The sequence below is a fragment of the Oryx dammah genome, unplaced genomic scaffold (assembly GCF_014754425.2).
Source record: "Oryx dammah isolate SB20612 unplaced genomic scaffold, SCBI_Odam_1.1 HiC_scaffold_19, whole genome shotgun sequence".
NCBI classification, from domain to species: domain Eukaryota; kingdom Metazoa; phylum Chordata; class Mammalia; order Artiodactyla; family Bovidae; genus Oryx; species Oryx dammah.
Window position 1 is genome coordinate 56,082,976 of NW_024070203.1, and position 13,876 is coordinate 56,096,851.

At 40.7% G+C, this 13,876-nt stretch overlaps 1 protein-coding gene across 1 annotated transcript in view; it reads right to left on the bottom strand.

The window, feature by feature from the left end:
• Window positions 1–8,325: 8,325 nt before the first annotated feature.
• The window catches only part of PAG1 (phosphoprotein membrane anchor with glycosphingolipid microdomains 1), a 106,977-nt gene continuing 101,426 nt past the window's right edge, over window positions 8,326–13,876 (bottom strand). The window contains exon 8 of the mRNA XM_040262001.1: window positions 8,326–10,393. Coding sequence (XP_040117935.1) covers window positions 10,025–10,393 — 369 coding nt within the window. The 3' untranslated portion in view covers window positions 8,326–10,024. The remainder of the gene's footprint in view (window positions 10,394–13,876) is intronic.

Here is a 13,876-nt window from a genome sequence, read left to right on the forward strand (position 1 = left end):
ATGGGCTTTTCTCCAGTTGTGGTGAGCAGGGGCTGCTCTCTAGCTGCTGTGTGTGGGTTTCTCCTGTTGTGGAGCGCGGGCTCTAGGGCACATGGGCTCAACTGCTGCGGTGAACAGGCTTAGCTCCTCAGTGGCATGTGGGATCTTCCCAGGGGTCGAATTCGTTTCTCCTGCATTAGCGGGTGTTTTCTTTACCACTGAGCCACCAGGAAAGCCCATTAATAGGTTCTCTACTATGATTCCTCACTTCTTTTTCTTTTTTTTGAACTTTGACAGACTTTTATTAGAGAAATTTCCCCAAAATGTTAATTTTTACCAACAGTAACTTTTATCAACAATGTTAGATTGTATTACCTGTTCTTTTTTTAAAATTAATTTTTTATTGAAGGATAATTGCTTTACAGACTTCTACTGTTTTCTGTCAAACCTAAACATGAATCAGCCATAGGTATACATATAACCTCTCCCTTTTGAAGCTCCCTCCCATCTCCCTCCCCATCCTCTAGGTTGATATAGAGCCCCTGTTCGAGTTTTCTGAACCATACAGCAAATTCCCATTGGCTATCTATGATTCCTCACTTCTTAAGTGGAAACAGAGGCACAAAGAAGTCCTATGGCTTCCTCAAAGTCACCCTGGAGCTGGGATTCAAACTCAGGTTCTTTTCTGCAGAGTTGGCAGCTCTAACTACTCAGCTCCACTGCCTGCTTCTCAGGCACAACCTTTTTCCTGCCAGGCAGTGAGCTGATTGTTAAAACTCCCAACCCTGGTGATGCCCTCAGGGCATATAAATTAGCCATTCTTGATCTTCCCAAATATCAAATGAACTTAAACAAGCTTTTATATAAAACTGATCTTTATTGCAATTAAAAAAGAACAAAGAGAATTTGATAAGTGCCTTTAATTACAACGTACCTGCTATTTACATGTAATTATACTTCTATATACAGCTTGAATAAGGTTCATTACATGTAAACTACAAGATATGACAAGTTAAACTCCAGCCTTTTGGGAACAGTCAGAATAGAAATACTATGGGCAGAAACACACAGAAAACAAATACCAATTTCAGTACCATTACTGGATGATGATCGCTATCTGGCCACAGAAGAGAATTGTAAATATGCATCAAATTGAAACTTATTCTTAACATAACTAACACTATTGCTATTATTTAAACTCTAAACATAACAACTGGATCATCAAAAACAACACAATTTCAATTTATATAGCACCTTTCTTCCAGAGTTCAAAGCATTTGTATGTATCTATATTGTCTCAATTGTCCCCATAACATCCCTATGAGGTAGGCAATGGTTGGTATCATTATCCCCATTTTGTAGATGGAGAAACTGAGGCACAGAGTAATTAATCATTTGCTCAAGGTCACACAGTAAAGTCAATGCTGAAATGGACCACAGAGCTATGAGCTTGTCTCAAAAACCAATGCATCTCTTTAAACCAAATTGGCCCCTCTGATAATTTTATTCAATACTTCATTTTTCCAAGAAATAAAAAATGTGCATTTTTTTCCTCCCATAAAAATTGTTGAAATACTATAGGCAAGAAGCAAACACTCTAGGGCAGATGTCAGATTGATGCCAAGATCCCCTGGAGAAGGTAAAGGCTACCCACTCCAGTATTCTGGCCTGGAGAATGACTAAGCACGCATGCTCTTTTAGAAAGTGTTTATGGAAGTTTCTTATTGGTTTTGTTTTTTCATTACTAGGAGGTTCTTTCCCCAGTTTTACAAAAAGTTGGAATGAAACATATTTGAAAGGCTGTTCCTAGTAACCTACAAATTATGTCTTTAGTAGCCATCTCGTGCTAGCCACAAGCTTATTTCTGAGTTTACAAAGAAGGAAATACCTAAACAATAATTTATGTCTTTAACATCTTCTTTCTCAGTCCTATACACATTTACAGTGTGCTCCTTAAGAGACTCAGAGTGGTAGGTAGTGCGCTGGAATAAGACGGTTCCAGAGTCACATACGCAGGGGCCGAAAGTCATGCCCACATCATTTAGTTCAGATTTTACTTCTAATCCCTGCTCTGCCAGCCCCCCACGCCCCTCCAAATCAAATGTGTAGTTAGTACTCAGAAAAAAATAATTTTATTTTTTTTAAAGTGTCAAAATCTGAGGCATACAGGACTCTTTCACACGATTGTTGACTTGGATGTAAAATTCAACCTTCCCAACACATTCCACGAGCTTCTCCCTGTGAGGCGAGCGCTGCTGACGGCGCTGCCAAGTTTCCAGGACATCAACAGGCAGCCGTGGAGTGGCCCACAGGAATTCAGTTTCTAGTATGGCCCCAGGTAAAACAAGGGAAGCTTATATTTAAAAAGATGAATGTGAAAAAAGCAAGCAAGTTTACTGGCTAGGTCACGATCATCATGCCAGGTTCATTTATGGGTTTCACATTAAAAATACATAAAAACTTGTCAAAGGAATGTTCAAAGACCAACTCAAGCCTTTGCTTCTAGTCTCTTCGCCTAGGGAAAGGCACCGCTGTCTGTCAGGGAAGCCTTTACTACCTAAATGGGAGCTAAAATTACATTTCTTTTTTTCCTTAAGCGTAAAAAAGGAAAAGGAAAGAGTCTGTTTACACTCATGGTTTCCCACTTGCTGAGTGAAAAAACAAACAAAGCAAAATTAAACCAGACATTACAACAAGCCGGTTCTGAGATGCAGGCTCGAGGGGCTAAGACTGGCCTCTTCTCTTGTAGCCTTAATTATCCCGTGACAGGTGCCTAATGGGTATAGCAGGTAGGCTTTCAACAATTAAATGTATAATGAAAATGAACAGATACCTGTTCTGTTAATTTGGAAAAAAATTACACTAGAATACATATTTTAGACCATGATTTTATTTCATTTACTTTGGTAATTCCAAATGAAGACTCTAATTTAACACAGTTTCTGGAATGATCTCTTTTAAGTCAAACACTACCTTAGCATGATGAAAGTGAAGTTAAAAAAAATGAAAACTAAACCCGGCCTGGATCCTAGGGTGTATAGAAACAGAGGCCCTTGGTCACTGAATCACCCATTGACTCCAAATGTTGGAGATTTCATCTATAAATGGCCAAGTTATTTTCAACATCTGCTAACTTCAGATGCTTGAACACTGTCCTCATTTCCTTGAGACCTAGGAGAGCAGCTCAAACTAGTTACAGCAACATAACTCATAAGCACTATTTCCCAGGGGTGGGGCATAATACCTACAGGATTTAACAAAATGTTACACTCAATATACTTTAGAAGTGAATCTTTCTTATAGGAAAGGGCACTCCCTGCCTCCCTCTTAAACAATCAGTGTCCTTCTACTTTATGGGTAGCTACTGGTCTGCTGTTCCCGGATTTACCTTCAGCCTCAGTACACTGTAGGGGCCGTGACCTTAGCCGGTGAGGGCACAGTGCTCCTTTTTTTACATCTGTGAGTCTGAATCCTCAACAGAATGTTTTAAAAATTCTTTTCATTGGCCCCTTAGTGCCGACCACAGCTCACCAAAGACGTGGGCAAGGGTGTACATGATTCGTGTGCTGTGCTCATTCAGCCATGTCTGCCTCTTTGCGACCCCATGGACTGTAGTCGACCGGGCTCCTCTGTCCATGAATTTTTCAGTCAAGAATACTGGAGTGGGTTGCCATGTCCTACTCAGGGGATCTTCCAGATCTGGGGATCGAACCTGCATCTCTTGTATCTCCTGCATTGGCAGTAGATTCTTTACCACTGAGCCATCAGGGAAAAGGCTGAGAAGTGATGGTTTACATGGTTTAGCAAAGTTTCTGACAAATAACACCTAGCATCTGCTTCCGCAAGTGGGTCTGAGGCTTATCCAGGCAGCCCCTGACGCTGGAAAATGTGAACTGGGCAGAGCTGGGGAATGGTTCAATGCTGCCAGGCAGGGTCTGTGATACTGAAGATTGTAACTGCTATTGGAAAAGAAGGCATGGAACATTCTGGGGGCAGCAGACACACAGGGGCTGAGATGGTGCCATGCAAAGTGACAGAAGGTTTTAAACATTCCAAATACTGAGAATAAAGAAGGCTGAATGCCAAAGAGTTGATGTTTTTGAATTGTGGTGCTGGAGAAGACTCTTGAGAGTCCCTTGAATTGCAAGGAGATCAAACCAGTCAATCCTAAAGGAAATCAATCCTGAATATTCATTGGAAGGACTGATGCTGAAGCTGAAGCTTCAATACTTTGGCCACCTGATGCAAAGGGCCAACTTATTGGAAAAGACCCTGATGCTGGGAAAGATTGAAAGCAGGAGGAGAAGGGAACAACAGAGGATGTGATGGTTGGATGGCATCACCGACTCAATGGACATGAGTTTTCTCAAATTCTGGGAGACAGTGGAGGGCAGACGAGTCTGGGGTACTGCAGTTCATGGGGTGGCAAAGAGTTAGATACTTAGCGACTCAACAACAACAATATTGAAAACAACTCTCCCACTCTTTTGTGAACTGGACAAGTTTGACCATTACAAAGACCTTTTGAGACAACGAGTCACAATGATGCTAACTGTCATGAATTATTTTTGAGTAGTTTTGAGTAAGAGGAGTATTTTGAAACTGATTGGGATCATCTAACAGACAATGTGTTACTTTTTTTGGAAACCATTATGAGGGAAAAAAATGCATGCACAGTGAAATGCAAATTCCTATTGTTTAGTGATATTTCAAACTTCCCCTGAAAACACGAGGCTGTTAATACAGTGCAAAATTTAAAAGCTAACAACATTAAAACAATTCACTGTTGCCAATTTAACATACAGAAGTCTGAGGAATGACAATTACCAACCTTTAGTATACGTTACAGGAAGTGAGCGGAGATAGAGCACAATACATTTTTTAAAGTAAAAGTGTTAGTCCCTCAGTTGTGTCCAACTCTTTGCGACCCCAGGGACTGTAGCCCACCAGGCTCCTCTGTTCATGGGCTTCTCCAGGCAAGAACACTGGAGTGGGTAGCCATGCCCTTCTCCAGGGGGTCTTCCCAACCCAGGGATTGAACCTGGGTCTCCTGCATTGTAGACAGATTCTTTACCATCTGAGCCACATTTTAAAAAAACACCCACAAAAAAATAAAAATAAAAAAACACCCACAATATGGAAGTGGTGAGCAAAGAAAAGTTGAATCTACTGCATTAAGATAAATGATTACCAAAATAATGCTTTTAAAAAATTGTCTTTTTTAAAGCAAAAAATGTATCTCTCATGTCATCTGGCATTAAGAAAAATCTGAACTACAATTTCCTAGCTAAATAAAAGAAGAACCTAGAAAAACAATGAAATACTTTATAAGTATTGGAGACTGCATATAAACACAGCTTTAAAATGAGCAGTAGGGGTAAAAAACCATTTATGAATGTATGTTCTCTTCTAGACCATGATTTTATTTAATTTACTTTGGTAATTCCAGATGAAGACTCTCACATAGTTTCTGGATTGATCTCTTAAAGTCAAACGCATTCTAAGTGTGTAAAACTCATCTAGTGATACTATCAGAAATAATATATTTAAGAAAAGCTACAACACAGAGCAAGAAAATACTACTACAGGACAAAGAATTTAGACTTCACTGCAAATAAAGCCATATTTGATATTATAGACACATGTTCCTATTGTCATAACAGTCACTTATTAACACCAAACATTACACTTTAACTTTTCCCTGTTACACAGTACAATAAGCCTGTCAAAATTTCTAGGAAATAACTATCAGTACCTACTGTGCTTCCAGCAACCAAAGCTAAGCTGGTCGGTACCAGAAATCAACACCTTCAGAATGGCATCACTAGACCACACGGACTCACAGCAACTATTACCAGGAGCATTTACTCGTTTACAAAGTCCTAAATCAGTTTTGAACTGAGGCTCTGAGATTCTAGCCATGATACGGCACCATCTCAGAGCAGCGCGGGGGTCCTCCACCACTGCTGTTCATTCTGTGCTAAAATCTCACTGTTTCTGGAGACAGTGAAGGAAATGCCTTCAGATGATAATGGGCCCCTGCTTCTGCCGCCTGGTTGTGTCGGGGGGGGCGGAGGGGGGGGCGGGAGGGGTCACTATCCTGGCTCACATGGCCCTAGCTGCCTTCAGCCAAATCTCTCCTCAAATACCTGTCTGAGAAGGACACCTACTTTTATTTCCTTCTGTTAGGTTGAATATTTAGGGAGCTGCATGAATAAAACTGTTCAAACACACCACTGTTTTTCAGCTAAGAGAATGATGGACATAGTTTAAAATTTGAATTCATTAACTAGAGAAATTCACTGAGGGCCAGTTAAGAAGGTTTTCTGGTAACTGTCAAATGAAAACGATTGGGGAAAAGAAGAAAATGACTGGACAACTGTTTCTTCTGTTCTGCTTTTATGACAATACTCATCACACTAGTAGGATAAACATTCAAAATACATGACAAGGATGTAGCCTAATGAATTAAGCACCAGAGTGACTTTATATATATACATGTGCATATATGTATATGTGTGTATGTAGCCTGCCAGGCTCCTCTGTCCATGGGATTCTCCAGGCAAGAATACTGGAGAGGGTTGTCATTTCCTTCTCCAGGGGATCTTCCCAACCCAGGGATCGAACCTGGGTCTCCCGCATTGCAGGCAGATTCTTTACAGTCTGAGCCACCAGGGAAGCCCTATATATATAGTTACTGGTAAAAGTAAGTAAATGTTCTAATTTGAAAAATGAAAATCAAATATGAGAGCTAGATCTAGTAACATGCTGAGGTTAAATTTCAGTTCTTTTTGCTAACTATCTAATCTAGCACTCAATTAGAATCAACTCTCAGATTTTAAGGGCAGATAAATCAGTAATTAGCCTTTTTCCCACAAAGGATAGTGGTACTTTCAAAAGCTTTAATAATCCTAATAATATAATTTACTGAAGGGCAGGAAGAAAAAATGTGTGGCAAAGATATGTGCAAAAATAACTTCCTCCTAGAATTTAAAATCTCCTCAAACATTTCACATAAAACAGGTTACACTCCCTGCTGACAGACAATATCTGAGAATCAGTAAAAAAATTCTTTGAAATTTTCAAAATACATGAATAAAAGCAAAGATCCTAGGCAAGATTATAATAACCTAGGTTATTATAGTTCAATGCATACATAATATGGATGTCAACTTGAATTTTAAAGATACAGTAAACTCTTTCTTTCTTGATAATTACCTTTCATACATTTAAACTATGTAGCTTTTAAGATGAAAACTTTTTAAAGAAACCATAGGCTTCCAACCTAAAGATTCTAGCACGAAGTTTCAACCAATAAAATTTTTTAAAAGTGATGAAACTTATGAAATACTATACTAAAGGGTTAAAACAGTGATGCTACATCAATAAAAATACTTCAGTAAAGTACCTAATGGTCTAAAGAGCAGAGCCATCTCCCAAAGTCCACTCTGCTTTTTTTACCTCCTAGTCCTCATGGATTGTGCTATTACTTACTCTTTCAGGATGTGTTTTGGAGGCCCTTGCAGTTCCCTTTTAATACTTTATATCACAACTTATTCTTAGCACAGGTTCTCCAATCAGGAGAGAGATTTCACTGAACACTTTACGGCCCTAAGGCATAGCCCTTATGTTGAAACTTCTGGAGGAATTCCGATAATGAAATTTCAAGATGATATGACTACTTATAAAGGGATTCCCTATCTAGAAACGGCTTTACTCTTTAGAGACCATACCCATTTCCTTGGTCATAAGTGAGCCATCATGAACTGCAACTTTTGAGCAGTCAGGTGCTCATAAAGGGTGTGACTGCAGCGTGCACAAGGCTAGGTGAACAGTGTGATGTGGCTGTCAGCAGGTACCAAAGCAACCCCATCATACTGAGGTTGTTGGGTCAGACTCATTCATAATGAACAATGAGAATCACCGGGCAAACCAGTGCTTACAAAGGAGAAGAATTCAGAGAGTATGGGTCTTGCACCTTTCTGATAAACTTCTCCCTGATCCAAGGTTATTCTGCCATGATCTTTTGATCAGTGATGATTGTGCTTTTATGCACATAAAGTCTTCACGGGAGAGATCAGGCTGATTGAAAAATAACAAGCGAACCATTTACCCCAACTGAGCTACTTTACAATTGCAGAAACGTATTACAGAGCAGTCACAAAATCAAGCCATGAATGCAAGGAATGGAAAAAAAACATGCCCGGGAGCTGGTCCCTACAATTTTCAAGATGCTTCATCCTCCCAACTGCATTCTTTGTCCTAATGAGTGAAAACAGTAAGATTATTCAATCTGAAAAGTCGCAGATGTCACAGTGGTACAGAATAATTGCCTCTTTTTTTTTCTTTCAGTGTAGGAAAAGCTTCTTTTCTGTAGCCCACACTACAAAATAGCACTTCAACCAGGTTCCTTTTAAAATGAAAAGTGAACAAGTTTCCCAATGTCGGCCTTATAAAATCTAAAGAGATGATTAAATTCAAACCAGGCTGAACTCTCAATCAGAGTTATTTCAGCCACTGATTTTTACAAAATGAAGGGGGAAAAAAAATCCCAACAGGCAATTTACATGTGCAAGCACCAGGCTACAGAATTCATCACCTTTTTCTTAAAAACGTAGCTAAACCTTAATGGAATCATAATACTTTCATAAGGGTAATCGTCAGTCATCCCTAGTCATAGCTTGTTCCTCTTTCCATTTTTACCATTTCAAATATTTCACTATTGCCCACCACAAACCTTTGAAAATGATCATTTATGTTTATTCCACTTGTTTCTCCAATGAGTCAGCTGATTTTTGACCAAGAGCTCCAAGTACCATTTGAAAAGTCACATCTTTAAAAACCTTCTATGTTTTAAACACTTGGTTAGAAAAAAGATAACAACTACTGGTACAAGCTTATGTGCTTCATGGTGTCTTTTCAAAATGAGAATATAAATCATTGTACATCAAAGCAAAATAGTTAATATATATTTTATCTGGCAGTTTCTAGAAATTAGGCATTAAACATAAAATACCTTATAAATTTATATAACAAAAATAAATGTTTATATTTTAATCTCAAATAGATTACCTTAGGGGAGCAGTTCATGTATGAACTCCTGCACCGTCAGCGTGGCAGCAAAGATCATCAGAAATACACATTCAAGTCCACAGCCCTTGGGAAGAGATGGATGCAGTGGCTGCCACCCAAACACGTGGTCTGTATCCCAACATTGAGATTAAGGCTCTCTGTTTTGGAAGAATGAGCTGGACTAAAACAAGTATAGAAGTACCATGATATTCTCTGAAAATACTGAAAAGACTCTGAAGAGTTTCAAACACTGGGGGAAAAAAACCATATTGACTATAAAAATAAAATAAAGCATCTAACAATGACTTCAAGTACTTTGGAAGCAGCTGCTGACATGGAGTGCCCAAATCAGAAGGAATGAAGAGCTAGGAAACTCAAGGGGTGTCCCCAGCGCTCTCCGCTGGTTGGGGGCTCGGGTTCCCAGGTGCAGCTCTTTGAAGGGGCTGGGGAGCAGACCGGAAATAGTAATCACAATTTCTTAGCAACGGAAAACACCCACTTGACGGCAAAGGCCCAGCCTGGTGGGAGAAAATCCTTGGAATGAACCATTGTAAATCGGAAGATTTCAGAGAAAAATGCCATTCATTTTACTATCAGTAGCAGGTAGCAAAAAGGAGAGGGAGAGAAACCCAGCTCCTGTGAACGGCAGTGTTCCAGGCAGGTGAGCTGTGGCTTTTGACGTGTCATTCTTCCTTATTGTGTGGCTGTCTTCACGAAGAGGGCGACATCACTGACAGCCAGGATCCTTCCCGAGGGTGCGGGTGCATGACCCAGGTGTGCTGGGGTATGCCAGTGCCCTGGCAGCAGGGTGCCTACCTCATTTCTCCCCAGACTGAGAAGCAGTTCTGGCACCTCCAATCGCCTTCCCTTTCCTAACGCAGCATGTGAAGTGCGGCCGACGTCGCTTCTTGTCTTCTGCAGCAGCTCTGGCTTTGCCGGCTGGTCCTATGCTAGCTGGGTCCTTCCCAGGCTGCTAGAGCCTGGTGACGTCTCGGCATTGCTGCAAGTCCCCGATGCTCTCGTAGTCATTCTCTTTTGGGCAAAGGCCATGGTGACTGTCGGTCTCTGGGGCAGCCTTCTCTCCCTCTCTGTTTAGAGTCTGTATTGCTTCATAATCTGGCTCAGGCTCCTCGCTGGGCCTGCCTGCTGCTGGAAGTGTGCTGACACTATTTGGCATCTTCTCAAAGTCTTTAACAGTGGCATAGAGATCGTTACAGGAAGAGGGGGACCTCGGAGCGGCTCCTGGCATGGAGGTGTAGGAGGCCTCTGGTACTCTAAGTGACTGTCCTGATTTGTTCCCTGGCTGTCCTTTTTTATGCACTGATGAATACATGGCTGAGATCTAGAAAACAAAGGGAAAAGTGAATAAATAAGCTCCAAGCTTGATTCCCCCTCCCCCTTTTAGTGACAAGCTAGATCCTTGGACTATGGGGGTGTGGGTCCCTTTAAGAATTTTTTTCGGATTCCCAAACTTTACAGAGATATTATTGACACACAACACATGGGTTTAAGGTGCGCAGCATGATGACTTGATACACATATTGTGAAATGATTACCACAGTAAAGTTAGTTAACAACTTCTTTACTGTAATTACCATATTTTTGGTGTGTGGTGATAACATTTAAGCTCTATTCTAAGTTTCAAGTATATAACACAGTATTATTAGTTCTAGCCACCATGCTGTATTATATTCCCAGAACTTATTATAGATGGAAGTTTGACCCTTTGACCAACATCTCCCCATTTCCCCCAGTCCCTAGCCTGAGGCAACCACCATTCTATTCTACTTCCGTTTGGCTTTTCTAGATTTCACATCTATGTGAGAATACACAGTATCTGTCTTTCTCTCTCTGACTCATTTCACTTAGCACAATGCCCTCAAGATCCATCTATGCTGTTGCAAATGGCAAGATTTTCTTCCTTTTTATGGATGAATAATATTCCGTTATGTGTACATGCATATGTGTGTGTGTAATTACATTTGCTTTATCCATTCATCTGTTGTTGAACAGTTAAGTTGTTTTCATGACTTCGCTATTGTGAATAATGCTGCAATAAACAGGGGTGTACAGCTATCTCTTGGAGATAGTGTTTTCATTTCTTTTGAATATACCCAGAAGCCAATTCTTCACAACCTGTGCTAATCCTGGAGTACATAACGGAACAATTGTATGTGTCGTCTATAACTTTGTAAGTAGCCTAATTCTATGAAATCCAGGTTCTCTCTAGGTCTGCTGAGGGTTTGAGGCAAGCAGGTAGAGTGGGCAGCTCAAGACCCTCAGGAGTTGACCACAGCATCGAGTTTTATTTGATTTCTTTATCACAATGATAGTTCACCTGAGGAAAGTTTTGACTGCTTTACAAAAAAGGACAGAAAACATATATCATACTGGTAATACTCAAAAGGGTGGGCTTCAAGTCAGCAGCAGCAGGATCTGGACATTTTTGGAAAGGCAAACTCTGGGGCCCCACCCCAGAACCACTGAGTCACAAACTCTGGGGGTGGGCTGATTCTCATGCCCACTAAGTGCGAGAACCACTGCACCAGACTGTATAAGCCACTCCTCCCGCATCACAAAGGTCTAAACAGTAGCTTCTGGATGCTGGTTGGTAGTATACATAATATCTGTCAGAGGATCACTTTCCACTATTTTTTTTTCTGATTTTATTTATTAATTTTATTGAAGGAAAATTGCTTTACAGAATTTCATTGTTTTCTGCCAAATATCAACATGAATCAGCCATAGGTATACCTCTTCCTCTTCAACCTCTCTCCCATCTTCCTTACCATCCCACCCCTCCACTATTTTTTAAATTAATACTTCATTGCATACTATTGGTTAAACAGACATTCAGAGATGAGGCTAAGTTTTCTTCAGTGGGAAAATTGATTCTTATATGAAATCAGCTCAGAAATGATATTGAGAGACAATGACTTAGGGGATGGGCTTCCCAGGTGGCTCAGTAGTGAAGAATTTGCCTGCCTGTGCAGGAGACACAGGAGACATGGGTTCAAACCCTGGGTCGGGAAGATGCCCTGGAGAAGGAAATGGCCACCCACTCCAGTATTCTTGCCTGGGAAATCCCAGGGACAGAGGAGTCCGGTGGACTACAGTCCATGGGGTCGTGGAGAGTCAGACAAGACTGTACCTCTCATGCACCAAAGACAAAAACTTATGGGACACTCTTTCCTTTGGGAAGAACAGACTGTTTTCCAAGCAAACCCACTCAGTCTCACTAATACACCTCATCTAGCCACAAATACAGAAGGCAGGAGGAGAAGGGGATGACAAAGGATGATATGGTTGCATGGCATTACCAACTCGATGGACATGAGTTTGGGCAAACTCCAGGAGATGAAGGACAGGGAAGCCTGGCATGCTGCAGTCTGTGGGGTTGCAAAGAGTCAGACATGACTGAGCGACTGAGCAACAACAAAGCCACAAATATTGGGAGAGGTTTCATTTTCTTTGATACAAAAATGGACTGATTAGGAGATTTGGGAGGGAGGGTATTGTTTTATTGTTAGAAGTCATGGTTGGAAATAAGTAAAAATATCCTTCATTACCTGCAGTTATCTTTGCCCAGCGATTGATGTATTAAAACACCCAGGAAATAAGGGAACATACTTCCTGACAGATGCTTGGCTTTGCAAGTGCAGAGGGAGATGTCCTACTCTCACATATCCACATGCTGGGCACAAAGCTTCCAGCTGGCCTCCAAAGCTTCTTAAGACACGCCTGCCACACGCTAACTGTCATTTGCATGAGAACTTTCCCTACAGGCTGGTGGCTGGCATTTGCCAGGCTTTGACAATCCAAAGGGTTTGAGTCAGAGAAATAATCTTTGTGAAACTCCTGCCCTGTTGATTTAACCATTTTCATGCATATTAAATTAACATTCTCACCTGAGAGGTTTTAACTAAAAAATTCCTTTCAAAATGAGGAATTAGAGTAGCTTTCCATTTCAGAATAATAAAAAACAAAGCCTCTGCTTTTTGTAGCAAGTTGCCAACACATGAAACTTTTTATTTAAAAGGTGGTCAGAGCCAAAAATGTGGACAGATTATAAAGGGGTGAGTCATGCCTGATAGGGGCTTCCCTGGTGGCTCAGAAAGTAAAGAATCTGCCTGCAATGCAGGAGACCCGGGTTCGATCCCTGGGTTGGGAAGATCCCCTGGAGGAGGACGAAATGGCAACCCGCTCCATTATTCTTGCCTGGAGAATCTCATGGACATAGGAGGCTGGCAGGCTGGCAGTCCATGGGTTGCAAAGAGCTAGACATGACTGAGGTGCAGGGATAGTAATGAAGGGAGTTGGTGTCATGGATATTTATTCCTTACCTTCAGCGGTAACACCAGGAAGACAAACACAACTTTATCTGTGAGAGTAACAGTGAGAGCTGGGCCATTTCTGTTTCTCTTCCTCCTTTCTTCCCCATGGTTCTGTCTTAATGGCCTCCCCTCGCTGTAAGTACTTGGGCCTTCTTGGCTTTTACAGTCTTTTCTGTTTTAAATTACAGGCTCTTTCATTAACTTGCAACTTAATATTATCCCTGGGCATGAACCAAATGTGCAGGAGGGTGTCATTGTAAATTTGAAATCTTATTAACATTTCTCAAGTCTTCTAACATTCTTTTTGAATGTATGTCTCCTAAGACTATTATTTTTATTTTGTATAAATAAAAGGTTTCTCTTCAAGCCCTCTTACTATTTAGCTTTGCAATTTTTCTCTTTAACATCTTTCATCATTATTATTCAGTCTGTAAATTGTTATTATGTTCTCATAAATTACCCTCTTTTCCTCATTTCTCTTCTTTTTATAT